Here is a 14,926-nt window from a genome sequence, read left to right on the forward strand (position 1 = left end):
GTCATTTCCCCATTAATACGGCCAGGAAGGTAGATGTAGGGTCTTTAATGTGGAGGTAGCAGCCTTTTTTCTAGATATTTATCTCACATCTTTGCACCTTAGAGGGTTTTTGGATTACCCTCTTACCCATCAGTTTTTTTAGGATTCTGCCTTTAACCTCCTTGGCAAATCCCAGGGTCTTCGCCGATCCGAGGAGACATTCATCCTCGGACAACTCCTCGGACGTCTGTAATATAGGCTGACTCGTGGGCTTAGGGGCCCAATGACAAAAACAAACTGGTATCAATTGATCAAGCTCACAACCCATTTGTTTATTTAATAACTCTTACCCCTACATCCTCCATATTATAAAATTATTTATATTTTCTATCATTTTTTATTTTAAAGAATTAAACATAAAATATTTTACTTAAATTCAAATAAATAAAAATTGTTCTCATAAAGTCTTCCCATGAAATACTACAATGCATCTATAGAAAAATGGAATACAAAACACATGCTATTTTAGAAACACTAAATTTATAATAATAATAATACTAATAATACTAATAATAATAATAATAATAATAATAATAATAATAATAGAAAATCAACCCAAACATATCATAAACAAACTAATAGTTATGGACACACTAAGTTAATGGCAGTAAAATGGAATAAAAATAAATAAATAAACATTATAATGCATATTTAGTACATTAGAGTTATCACCAAAAAATCAAACGTCAATTAGTGACCGTTAATTGGAAAACAAAGAGCTTGACAGGAGGAGTAAAAAATTAATTAAAGATGATTTTACGAATGTCAATAAAATCAATTGTTACATTCACTTAATTAAATCATATAATCAACAATTAAATACAATCATACAAAATTTAAACTTAAAACTAATCAAAATCTAATATGGAAAACCATATTTCTTATCAAAACTAAAAAGAAGATGTTCTTCAATAATAATAGATATATATATATATATATATATATATATATATATATATATATATATATATATATAAGAAATAACGATGGAAAATTTCAAAATCTCATTTTTGATATTTCATTTAACATTATTTAGGCAACATTAAGACAAGATATAAGAATAGTTTTTAACTTCCATAGGATCAATTATTTTTCACATTATTTCAACCCTTATGGGAAAGAAGGTTTACATATAGCATGCAAAATGTTTTTAATTGACTTAGAGATGTACAAATTAGTCAATCAACTATGGGAGAATTAAGGTTTCAAAATTTAAATAAAACAATTCTACACTAATAAAAAAATTATTTTGTGATAAATATGATAATGGCATGTTCTTCATTAAGTTAGTTCAAATTAAAAAATAATGATAATAATGAAACCACCCTTAAAAAAAAAATCACGCTCAACGCACGAGTCCGCAACTAGTGATATATAAAAGAGAAGGCAGCCACTCTTGAGTTAAGCTCACACAATCTTTTTATATTCTCTCCTCTCTAGCCATCAACACTACATCTTTTACGCAGATCTAATTAAAAGTACTTACAAATAAGTTCATTGGAAGGTTGCAAGTTGCTACCCAAGTACACATCTTAGTATGCAAGAGGAATCATATAAGATGAATAAATCAATAAAGATTGAATCAGATACTAGCACACAGAAACCAATCCACCAACAAAAATAAGAAGAGGAAAGACAAACTAGCTGGTTGAAACCACACCCGGCCCTTCATACACCCAATTCTAACAAAATACAATGTCTACTAAGCAAATGAAAACAAAACAAAAACGAGAAGCATCACTGTAATAGAGGAACTATGACTAACCTGTATGCCACAGGATCAAACGGGTGAAAAATGTTAAACATTTGCCGACAGGCTGGCATCTCTTCATTTATATTTTTTTCTTCTCAATATTCGTTTCCTTTTCCTGGGATGAAGACGAAAAGCAAGTCCTTAAATCTGGAACACGTATCTGAAACTACTTAATTTTATAAAAGAGTGACAGAAATTCAAAACTAAATAAAAAGACACAGCCTAAAGCTACAAAGCAAATTAGCAACCCCAAGAGAAAAGACTGACACCTACCAAAATTCACCAAATCCTGAACTAACCTGTGCCCATTAATAGGAGAACACAAACCACAAACTCATTTATAGATAATTAACTTTCCGCACAGACCTCTTCATATTTATCAGGTAGATTACATTTATATAAAGTAAAAAAAAATAGTCAGAGCCCAACTCAAAATTAAGAAATACGGAAGCTCTTGTCCGCAAATAAGTATTTGAATGAACGTTGATCAGAAACTTTGAGCATCAGGTTCAGTTACATTTTAGTCTCTAAAAAAGCGGAAATTTTACATGGAAGTATAAACAAATGATGTTAAACACTTTAGCTCATACTAGAAAAGAAAGTTATAGTATCAGTACGAACTAAATATCTAGACTAATTAATCATAAGATAATTACAACCATTTAAGAACTTTGGAAGATTTCAGAGAGATATCAACATTCTTGGTAAAAAGGATATTCATGCACCCATACATATACAGGGTCTTAAATCCATATGCATATTAACTCTTACCAATGCCAATACGAATATTATGAAGGGCGAGGAATACTCCAAGAGGCGATCCAACTGCAAAGAATGTGTCAACCTGGTGTAAAAGATTTTAGTCATATGAGAAAATATTCCCATTCCAAAATATGAGCAGATCTGATTGCAACTAAACATAGAACCAATTTCATTCTTCTTTAGAGATGCAAGCATTTACTTTTGAAAATCCACAAGCACTAGATAAAGTAAAGAACAAGGTACTCCATTATGCAAAAAGGAAAAAAGAAATTGCACAATAAAGGATCCAGAAATCTCCCTTCTTTACCTTAAATTCAAGGTTCGTGTACTTAATATATGGGGTGTAATTCATTGGTGCATCATCTTGCCCAGATGGCAGCTTCTCATCTATGTGTTGCTCTTGAATAGTTGTAAGATCCTCCTTAGTTCCTGTATATTTTACACATCAAAACTCAGACATATAAACACAAAAAAAGGGGGGGAAATTTTATGTGAAGATTGGAGGTCACCTTGATGCAACCTTGTATCTCCACCACCACATAGCTTTCCAATTCCACTATTTTGGTCTTTAACGAATCAATCTGAAGCAGCAAATATTACTTGTTATACAAAAGGTTCCATAGAAACTCATGAAGAAAAATGATCATTTTTTATAGTCACACCTCTTTCTTCAGCAATTTGATTGCTTTGTTTTTATTGCCTTCATCTTCACACGTCCTCAGTCATTCTCCAAACCCTCAATCTGGATGCCAGAATCCATGTTCGTAGTTTCACTCAAGGCATCCCTCTTCTGAGAAAGTATGTCACTAGAATCACAAAGTAATTCATCAACATCTTTCTCACCACCTGGTTGCTTGGAGTCCATAGCCTTTGCAGTAAGTTCATCTAAATCTGAAGTGATAGGACCCACAATTATTGAGGAATCTTCAGCATCTCCTTCCTCGTTTTCAGCATCTAAATCTGTTTGTGAAGTAATCTTGTCCTCAGAGTGATCCACCCTGTCCTCAGTTTCATTAACAACCGTGAAATCTTTATCCTCCGGCTTTGTCAAAGAGACACACAGAGAAGACTGGTTGTTCACATCAGGAGATGATTCTTCATTTCTAGCATGTTCTTTGTACATCCAATCCATTGGAAATGGGGAGGATAAATTCTCCTGATGACAGAGAATATCATAGGAAAGGACACTTCCCAACGAATGCCCATATATTGAAACCTATATAAATGTTAGCATGATTCATATCATTCTATGCACATAACTTATATTTCATTTAAAAAAATTAGAAAAACCAGGGATGCATTCCGCTGCAAACCTTTCCATCATAGCCTGGATTCCTCTTCAGAAACTTCAAGTATAACCAATTTAATTGGATGGATACCTGGAGGAGGAAGTATTTTTTATCAATTCAAGCGCTAATCATGCCGTTACCTCCAATGTCCTTAATAGCTTGAGTTGGTCACTACTAATTAAAAAATTTTACTTTTTCAAAGCGACAGCTGAAGTTGCTGAGGAAGACAAATAAATAGTTATAAAATATTTAATACAAATATAGCTGTTAATGTCATTTCAAAAAAGAATTCAAATCAACAATAATAATGGAAATAACACGAAGAGAAATTAAATAATATTCATTTCCAAATTTGACACCTTCACCTTCACCTTTCACCTTTCCTTTGCGCACGTATCTGACCTAATATTTGAGACAATTTATGTTAGCCCATTAATCACCACAATTAAAATGAACAAAATAGTCTCTCTCATTTTTAATGTGAGATTAAACATTTTCACTAACTTCTCATTTTCCACATTCCCTCCCACATCTTTACATTTATGTTCTAAAATTTATTCATTTTAACTATTTAATATTAAAATGCTCCAACAATCCCCCACTCATTTTAATATTAAATTTTTAGTTAAAGAGAGATTACCAGGCAAAGATGGGTCACTATGCATCATGAAGGTGTGCTCTGCATTGAACCTTCACTTAGTAAAACAACGATCTCAACTCCAGAGTCGTAGTGGTCTTCGACTTGAACTAGGACTGCTTTAGGGAAATTAAGCGTCACTGCTTACACATAACAACCCAGGTGTTGACATGAGCTTTTATAGCTAGCACTTTACGGCCATGTGTTGATCCTGGTTTCATGAGTGTATTTGAGATTAAGTCCAAATCTCATAGGGAGCGGCCCCACCCCTACACTCACATAGGTGAAATTTTGTCAAGGGTGCTCCTGTAATTCTGACACCCCACTCATACGAGTTACAAATTTCATTAAGAGTTTTTTACTCAACCTCTCTACATTACAGGATAAATGCACTTACATCATAGGGATGAACAATTAAAAAAATTATTTACAAAATAAATAATTAACAAAATAAATTGTGTATTTCTTACGACCATCGTATGATTCATTTTTTCCATTGAACCCAATTATCAGGATCTCTGGTCTTTGGGTTGGGTATCCTCATACATGGCTCATGATTCTATGGACTTTAGTTCCATCCCCCTCGATGTATTCCAGACTCTATCTTTTGCCAAGACCTTGGTAAATGGATCTACAAGATTATCATTAGATTTAATATAATCCACAGTTATGATGCCACTACTCAAATAAGATCGCACGATATTGTGCTTTCTTCTTATAGGTTTGGATTTACCATTGTAATAACGGTTTTTAACTCTACCAATTGCAGCAGTGCTATTACAATAAATTAATATAGATGGAATTGATTTTTCCTAAAGTGGAATTTTATATAACAAATCTCTAAGCCAATTTGCCTCTTCACTAGCTGAAGTTAATGCTATTAATTCAGCTTTCATTGTTGAATTAGTAATTATTGTTTACTTTTTAGATTTCCAACCAATAGCACCACTACTTAAGGTAAAAATATAACCAGTGGTAGAGAGAAAATCACTTGACAAAGTATTCCAATCGACATCACTAAAACCTTCAATCACAACAGGGTACTTTTTATAAAATAAGCCATAGTTTTTTGTACCAATTAAATATCTCATGACTCGCTCAATAGCTAGCCAATGATCTTTACTAGGCTTGCTAGTAAATCTGCTTAGCACTCCTACTACATATGCAATATCAGGTCTAGTACAATCAGTAGCATAACGCAAACTACCAGTGATGCTAGCATAATCTTTTTGATAAAAAATCTCATCATTATTATTCACAAGAAATAAATGAACATTAGAATCAAAAGGAGTAGCTACACTTTTGAGATCATGAAAATTATATTTTCTCAATTTTTATCAATATAATGTGATTGATCAAGATATATTCCATCACATGTTTTTGTAATTTTCATGCCCAAAATAAAATTAGCCTCACCAAGATTTTTCATATCAAAATGGCTTTTAAGCATATTTTTTGTCTCATTTATAACATGCATATTTGAGCCAAAAATCAACATATCATCCACATAGAGGCTAATAATAACATGTAAATTATTCCATGATTTAGAATAAATATATTTATCACATTCATTTGATTTATAACCATTCTCAATCATGCAAGAATCAAACTTTTCATGCCACTGCTTAGATGCTTGTTTTAAGCCATATAGGGATTTAGTTAGCTTACATACCTTACTTTCTTGTCCAGGCTCTACAAAGTCTTCGGGTTGATCCATATAAATCTCTTCCTCTAGGTCCCCATTTAGAAAAGCAGTTTTTACATCCATTTGATGAATTTTCAAATAAAAAATTGCAGCAATAACAATTAACAATCTAATAGATGTAATTCTTGCTACCGGAGAAAATGTATCAAAGAAATCAAGATCAACTTTTTTCTAAGAGCCCATTTACAACCTATGGTCTTACAACCCGGTGGAAGATCTACTAATTTCCAAGTTTTATTAGAAATTAGAGATTTCATCTCATCATTTACAGCCTCTTTCCAAAAAATAGCATCCGGTGATGTTAAAGCCTCTTTTAAATTTTGGGGATTTTCATCAATATTAAAAACATAATAATCAGGACCAAAATCCTTTTCAACTCTAGCTCTTTTACTTCTTCTAGGTTCCATTTCAAGATTTTCTTGATTTTGTAGATGTGAAGTAGAAGAACTAGGCTGTGACAAAATATTTTCTTCACCCTCACTATTTTTCAATTTAAAAGGAGATTTTTCTTCATGAAAAATTGTATCACCAGATTCAAAAATTATTTTGTTTTTAAGATCGAAAAATCTATAGGCTACACTATTAAATGCATAACCAAGAAAAGTACAGGTAGTAGCTCTTATACCTAATTTAGGTATTTTAGGGTCAGTAAGCCTTACATAAGCAAGACAACCCCATACTCTCAAATATCCCAAATTTGGCTTATGTCCTTTGCACATCTCAAAAGGTGTGGTGTGTGACTTTTTATGTGGCACCCTATTCAAAACATGACATGCAGTTAAAATAGCTTCACCCAAAAATGTAAAGGTGCATCAGATTCAATTAACATAGCATTTGTTAACTCAATTAAAGTTATATTTTTTCTTTCAGCTACACCATTAGAAGCAGGTGAATATGGTGCAGTAGTTTCATGGATAATTCTCAAAGACTGAACAAATGAGTTGAATGCACTTGATTCATATTCACGGCTTCTATCACTTCTTATTCTTTTTATTTTTCTACCGAATTGATTTTCAACTTCTTTTAAAAAATCTTGAAATTTTTCAAAAGCATCACTTTTATTTTTCAACAAATAAATAGTTGTATATTTTGAAAAATCATCAATAAAAGTGATAATATATCTATTTCCTCCACGAGTTAAAACTCCCTCAAATTCACATAAGTCAGAGTGAATTAACTCAAGCAATTCGGTATTTCTTACAAAAATTTTATGAGGTCTTTTTGTAATCTTAGCTTGACTACAAGTTTCACATTTTTCAAAATCTTTTGACAGTCTTGAAATTAATCCTAAACTACTCATGATTCCCACATATCTACTATTTATATGACACAAACGAGCATGCCAAAAATTAACAGAAGAAAACATATAAACTAAACTGGTAGATGCTTTGTTATTCTCAACATTCAATTTAAACATTCCATCACAAGCATAACCCTTGCCCACAAATAATCCCTTTTTAGTGATTACATAATTATCAGATTCCATAGTTTGCTTGAAACCAGCCTTGTTAAGCAAAAAACTTGACATCAAATTCTTCCTCATGGATGGAGTGTAAAGTACATCTTTCAATGTTAGCACACGTCCAGAAGTAAATTTCAATTCAACCTCACCACTTCCAAGAACCTTGGTTTTGCTAGAGTCACCAAGCATAACAGTTTTTTCTTCTTCAAAAGGAGTGTACAATTTGAACCAATTTTTGTCATAGCAGATATGTCTATTAGCACCAGAATTTGCCCACCACCCTTCAACATATTGCACCATATTGATGTCTGTAATTATAGCCACTAAAGGCTCTTCGGTTACGTTAGCCTGCGGGACAAATTCACGTTTCCGAAATTTGCAAAATCTAGCAATATGCCCACTCTTGCCACAGACAAAACATGATCTATTAAATTGATCTTGTGAAGGGGGTTCTTAGTTCTTATTGTAATTTTTATTCGGGTTTCCCCTTCCTTGAGGTGATCTATTATTGTTTTTAAAAGCTTTCTTTTTTGGCTTCAATTGACCATTTCTAGGAAAATGATTTTTAGGCATATTATTATTGGATGAAATAAGGTTTAACTTTGTGGTGGAATTACCATTGCTCTCTTGTATCATGAGTGCATCTTGTCCTCTAGCCTTCTCCTCCACACGGATGCGTGTGATCAAAGTCTCCAAGGATGTCTCCTTTTGTTTGTGCCGCAAAGTCTTTTGGAACTCCCTCCAAGATTGTGGTAGTTTGTCAATTATGCCAGCTACCACCAAATTGTCTCTAATCTTTATGCCTTCGGATCTCAATTCTGCTACAATCATTTGGAAGTCTTGTGCTTGATCTACCACCGATTTTCCATCCACCATTTGGTAACGGAAAAATCTACTAGCAACATACTTCTTTGCACCTGCCTCCTTGGTATCATACTTGCTTTGTAAAGCTTTCCAAATTTTTTTAGCAGACTTGTAAGTTGTATCATAATAATCATAGAAATGATCGGCAAGACAATTCAATAGATAAGAGCAACAATTATATTCATCTTTTGTATACTTATCTATTTTTTCTTGATGGAGAATATATTCTTCGTCACTCATCTCATCGGTAGGAACCTTTGATGGATTCTTTTCAGTGAGGATGTAGGCAACTTTGAGAAGGCTCAAGTAAAAGAGGACATTTCCTTTCCACCTTTTGAAGTGGGCTCCCTTAAAGTGGAAGGGCTTGTTGAGATATCTAACAGGCTCATTTGGTTTCTCTTGTGTAGGCTCCATGTGTTGAATCTCCTTAAAATTGTTGGTGCAAGCACAATGATAATGGAAATAACACAAAGAGAAACTGAATAATACTTCTGAATTTTTATTAGTTTAAAGAAAAAGATTACACAATACTATTTGGACTGAAGCGCAATACTCGCTCTCTTTAAGGAGATTCAAGCCCTTAGTTGGCTAAACTTTGTAACCGGTGCAGACCGTCTCTGACTTGTCTCCCCTATGATACAACAGCCTAACAAGTGTCATATGGATAGAACAACCTCTGCACAAAGTGTTCAAGCCCAAAGTTCCACCAAAAAGAACACCCTTCCTTGCCAAGAATTTCTCTATTTTTTTTTAGTGTATATTACAGTAACTTGTTTTGTGTCTGAATGGGTCTATTTATAGGCTCAATGGGCCTCACGAAATTACTACCCAAATTAATCTGATTAATTAGGTCCATTATTCTCATATAGTGGGTGTTACAAGATTAATTGTTGGATATTATTCTGATGGGCTAGAGTTACACAATTAATGGTGAGATAAGGAGTTTTCTGAATAATGAAAAGGCCAAAACGGATAGTCCATTAAGTGGATTAATGGCTCATTATTTTCCATAATCAAATGGAATATTAATTCGGGCCATTTACTCACCAACACCTCCACCCTTCACCTCCCCCTTGCGCACGTATCTGGCCCAGTATTTGAGATAATTCATGTTAGTCCATTAATCACCATAATTAAAAAGAACAAAATAGTTTCTCTCCTTTTCAATGTGGGATTAAACATTTTTACTAACTCCTCATCTTCCACATTTACTCTCACATCTTTACATTTATGTTCTAAAATTTATTCATTTTAATTATTTAATATTAAAATACTCCAATAGATCCTCTCATTGATCATAACCAAATTCTTATGAGAGCAAACCCAGAGCACATCTTCAGTGTACACCTTACCCAAAAAAATCCTACAAGGCTGATATGAATCTGTTTACCAGAAAAAAAAAAAAAAAAAACTGTTTATTAGTCTTCTAAGCGCCTTATGAACATAGTTTTTTTCTTTTCATATGATATCTGAAATTTAAGACTTAAAAAATCTCTTGTGCCTCTAGAGCCTGGAGACCCAAAATCTTATACCTCTCCCTACCTTAAGCTTTGACTTTATACCTCTCCCTACCATTTGCTATATTCTGTTGCTTTATTGTAATTCTGCCTCATCATGACTGGTATTGCATCAGCTTTATGCTGCCCCAGCCAGTTCTTTCTAATCTTGTTTACCTATAGTCATATGGTGCAATTGATACCCATTTGACACTTGGATGTTAGAATATCATGAATACTATTAAATTCATTGGATCTTAATTTGATCACTGTCCCACTTCTTAAATAGAGAATAATTTCCCAAACAGTTTTTGTGGGACTACAGCTTTGGTGGTGTTGTTATTTTAAGGCCAAAATGGGCATAGTTGCTGAAGAATATAGTTAGTAGGCATTGGTTCAAAAGTAAATATAATTCTAACATCTCGAGTCTAAGAGAGTCGATTTTGGGGGCCAAAATCGAGTCTCAAAGACTCGATTTTCATGGTTGATTCTGTCTGATGTGTCATTTTTTTCACGTGTGATCCACCTGAAAATCGAGTTTCTAAGACTCGATTTATAAGCAAACATTCCTAAGGGTTAGAGCATAACAACTTTAAATACAATTTTCATTATTTTTCCTTCTTTCTCTTTCTTTTCCCCTTTGTCTCTTTCACCTGGGTTTAACAAACAAAGAAGAAGAAGCCACAGCCACAGTTCGAGCCTCCCTTCAAATCTGCTAGTTTTTCTCCATCCTTTCGTGAAACCGACGTTGCAAATCTCTTCTTTGGCCTCCGATTTGCAAAACCCAAGAGTTCGATCTCCATTTAGGAGACACGCGCCGCCGTGCGTGGTGGCCGTCGACCCACAAACCGTCACAGATTTCTCGTCGACTGGTGGTTCATGAAACCAACGCCATGCATCTCTTCTTCGGCCTCCAATGTGTAAAACCCAAGAAGCAGGCGTCCATCTTCAGCCTGACACGCCTCCACATGCGGCCTGAAGTTTTGCCGTCGACCCACACGCCATCGAAGATCGCCGTTGGCTGTGTTGCTCCGATTCCGAAGAACCCATGCCTTCTTCCTGCACATGCAGATTCTTGTGGGTTCTGGGGTTTTCATCACTTTGTATTTTGGGAATTAGAGACAAAAGCATGGAGAGACTTGGGAGGAAGAAGAAGAACAGTTGGGTTTTTTTTTTTTCCTTATCCTCTGTGGCTTTTGGTTTTATTTTTTTTCGTATAAGTCTTGTAGGATAAATAGAGCATTTAAATGTCAAATTACAAATCGAGTCTCTAAGACTCGATTTCCAAGTAGACGCCACATGAAAAAAATGCCACATTAGACGAAATCGGACCATAAAAATCGACCTTCAAAAACTCGATTTATAGCTCAAAATTGACTCTTTTAGACTCGAGATGTTAGAATTATATTTACTTTCAACCCAATGTCTACTAACTATATTCTTCAGCAACTATGGCTAATTGCCCATTTTGGCCTTATTTTAAGGAAGCCCCAACATTTGTTTATCGTGGTATTGTAGAACTTGCTGTATGATAATGTAGACCAACCTTCCTTTATAGTCTAATAAAGGAATATAAAGTTTAAATTTTTTCATTTTTTTTATAGGTAATGTTTCATAATTATAATGGAATGAAATTTCCTCCTCTACCACTACTTAAATAAGAATAATTGCCCAAACAGTAGAGTTTTTATTTTATTTTATTTATTTTTTATAATTAAACCCCAACAATTGTTTATCATAGTATTTTAGTTCTTGATGTATGATCATGTACACTACTTTTAATAAAAGAACTAGTCATTAACCCATGTAATGTAGAGAAAAATAAAACAAAATGTAATTCTCTCTCTCTCCACTAACTATGAATTTTATATTTATGGTAGCTATTAATAGGCATTTATTAGTATGGTGTTTCTATATAGAACTATATTATACTTTTTGAAGAAAATATGATGTGGCAAGATTTTAATGGAGGATGTAAATAAAGAAGGTTTGTAGAATTTAAATTCAATTAAAAATATATATTAGAATAACGACAGTGAAAAAAATGTAGGCTTTCAAAAGCTTATGTAGCAACATTAGAGTTTCATTATTTGCATATAATGAAATTCCCCCACCCCCCAACAATTAAAAGGAAGCAAGGAACTGAGTTAATGTACCTTTGTATTAATATACTTATGCATTAACCTTTCTTGTACTGTTTTAGAATATTAATGTACTAATGAATTAAGTCTCCAACAACTTAGCTCAATATATGAATTGCTATTTACCCCCCGCTGGAAGGAGAAAAATTCCTATGATATAAATTCCTATACGCTATTTGTATATTTCAAAGTTTGAATTAGTGATTTATTTCCTTGTAAATTGTGATATGCGGTATAACGTTGAGGACATGAGCATCAGTGGGATATAAACGCTGTCGTATTTAAAAGTACTGAAGAATAGGAAATTAACTTAAGCTTTCTTTCGCCAAAAACTTTGTAGCTGAATTGGCACCTCCCTATATACAAAGCGTTTGGGGCTTTTGACATTAAATCGTATTATAACAAATTAAGTAATTCTCCTTCAACTATGTTTTCTTGGAAAGCTATTTGGAGAGTTAAGGTCCCTAGGCGAGTTTCTTTTTTTGTTTGGTGTGTAGTTTGGAATAAGATCCTAACGGGAAATAATATGAGATTGAGGCGATTGGATTTTGTGGATTGGTGCATTATGTGCCGTCATTGTGGAAAGACGGTAGACTACTTACTTCTTCATTGTGAGATGGCTTATTGGTTATGGAGTTTTGTTTTTATAACTTTTGGCTTGGCTTGGGTTATGCTTAGATTGATTCTAGACTTGTTTTTTGGTTGGTTGAATTGGTTGGGGAAGCATTCGTCTCAGATCTGGAATTTAGTCCCGTTGTGCATTCTATGGTGTATTTGGAAGGAGCGAAATCGGAGAACTTTTGAGGATTTAGATAGCTCTAGTGATCAGTTGCTTGCTTTTTTTAGCGAAACTCTTTTTGATTGGTCTTGGGCGTGGGGACTCACGTCTCATGAGTCCCTCCCTTCTTTTCTTTGCTCTATTTTTCTCTTATAATTTCTTTATGGCTTGATTTTCTCTTTTATTTCTCTTTGTTTTTTATGCACAGAGCAGCCTTTCGTATTTATCCAAAGAAAAAAAAAAAAAAATTGCTTAGCTGTAGTATAAATATTTGTAGCCTATTATAATTGTAATTTTACTTACGCAATATACAATCAACATTTTCACTCATTTCCTCTCAAATTTTGCTCTCTAGAATTCCAGGCCAGATTACTCTGTTTTATTTTTTCTTTTTCAAAACAGAGTAATTATTCATTCTTTTTTTCAAGATTGAAGGTCTTCTGAATCTGTAGCTTGATCAATACACTAGACTTTGCTTCCTTCTGATAAGGAGCGACAGTGGCTTTTTTCAAAGCGCCATAAAATCTTGTTCCATAGCGTTGAAAACTGGGTTTGTCTAAAGCAAATTGTTTTAGCTACCATCTTGTCATAACATCAAATTCCTTCGAAATAGAACAAATCAGTTTCTGGGTCAGACTCAAAATGCTGTGTTTGTATGTATTTAGGCGTGTATGCATGCATGAATGTGTGGTTTATATGTGGGTAAGTCAAGCTCACCATATGCTTGAGGAAAGTCCTCGATGGACTTTTCTGGATTATCTAAGCTTGCATGTGGTTTTCAATTGTATGTACATAGTTTTCTTAGATTTGATTTGGTTATGACGCCTTATTTGTGGTTTAGAACATGTGTTTGTCTGTTGTAATTTATTTATAAATATTTGTGTTTCCCACTTCTAATTGCTTACTTTGCTTCTTGAATCAATCATCATGAAAAGGGTTGACTCATAAGAGCAATTGGTCACAATATCTCACATTGGTGGAAGTTTCACATGATGATTAATTCTCAAATTAAACCAAAATTAAAGTGTGTTTTATTTATTTATTTATTTATTTATTTTTTATACTTTCAACCAAAATTAAAGCAGATCCAAAATATTTTCATAATTAATAAAGTATGGGTTATCGTTGGGTAATGCTTGGTCAATTAATTAACATCCAAGATGTATACTTTAACCAATAAGCTACAATTTATCTAAATTTTCTGTGTGTTATGCTGCTAACAATTGTTGACTACGGCTCAGCTTTATAAGTCATGAACTATATTACATGAATTGTTTGCTTCATCAAAAAAAAAAAAAAAAAAGAGATACAAAGTCAATGATGACTACATCTCATCTTCTAACAGATATGAAAATATATATCTTGGATGTTAATTGAGGAAGTCTTACCTGGCTAATAGTAAATAAGCTACACCCTTTTTGAGAAGGTGAATAGCTTCATGCGTTATACTTCCTCCAATAAGTCATAGCATCCATTCTATTTCTCTTCATTTCAGCAGTACTTATCTTTAGAGAATAAGAAAGAAATGGGATATTAGAAAGGACGGGAACCTCAAAATCCAGCTACAGGACTAGAGTGTTCAGCTTTTGGGTATGGTAGACATGTTTTATTTCATTTTTTACATATGCTAATGTTGTAAGATAGAGCCAAAGTTTAATTGCAAAGTATTTGGGATACATCCATGCTTAGAATTTTGATTTTATTTAATAAATTGACAACAGAGCAATCTCTCCATGTTCATTAGCTATATAATTTTTTAAATATCATTTGATGTTATGGGCTAATCATGTTACTGAACTATCACATTTAAGGTTTGCTCTCTCGTTTAAGCTTAGATGATCGGTATATTTCACTTTACTTAAGAAAATCCATTCTATATAATTTTACATTTGCTAAATCCATGAAGATATACTGGATTAGGTTGGAATTTCCCTAGTGATTGACCTTTTTATATGTACTAGTGAAGGAAATTAAAAGTCCTACGTGAAGTAAAAATAACA

General features: G+C 33.3%; 1 protein-coding gene across 1 annotated transcript; it reads right to left on the bottom strand.

The window, feature by feature from the left end:
- Positions 1 to 1,789: 1,789 nt before the first annotated feature.
- On the bottom strand, positions 1,790 to 11,104 carry LOC142610442 (uncharacterized). The gene is made up of 7 exons (XM_075782252.1): positions 10,898 to 11,104; positions 3,868 to 3,933; positions 3,217 to 3,770; positions 3,064 to 3,135; positions 2,862 to 2,983; positions 2,564 to 2,636; positions 1,790 to 1,907 (listed from the first exon to the last, which is right to left on the bottom strand). The coding sequence occupies exons 1-3, from the start codon at positions 11,102 to 11,104 to the stop codon at positions 3,273 to 3,275; spliced, it is 771 nt and encodes a 256-aa protein (XP_075638367.1). The 3' UTR covers positions 1,790 to 1,907; positions 2,564 to 2,636; positions 2,862 to 2,983; positions 3,064 to 3,135; positions 3,217 to 3,272.
- Between the last annotated feature and the right edge of the window lie 3,822 nt (positions 11,105 to 14,926).

The sequence above is a fragment of the Castanea sativa genome, chromosome 9 (genome assembly GCF_040712315.1).
Source record: "Castanea sativa cultivar Marrone di Chiusa Pesio chromosome 9, ASM4071231v1".
Lineage (NCBI taxonomy): Eukaryota > Viridiplantae > Streptophyta > Magnoliopsida > Fagales > Fagaceae > Castanea > Castanea sativa.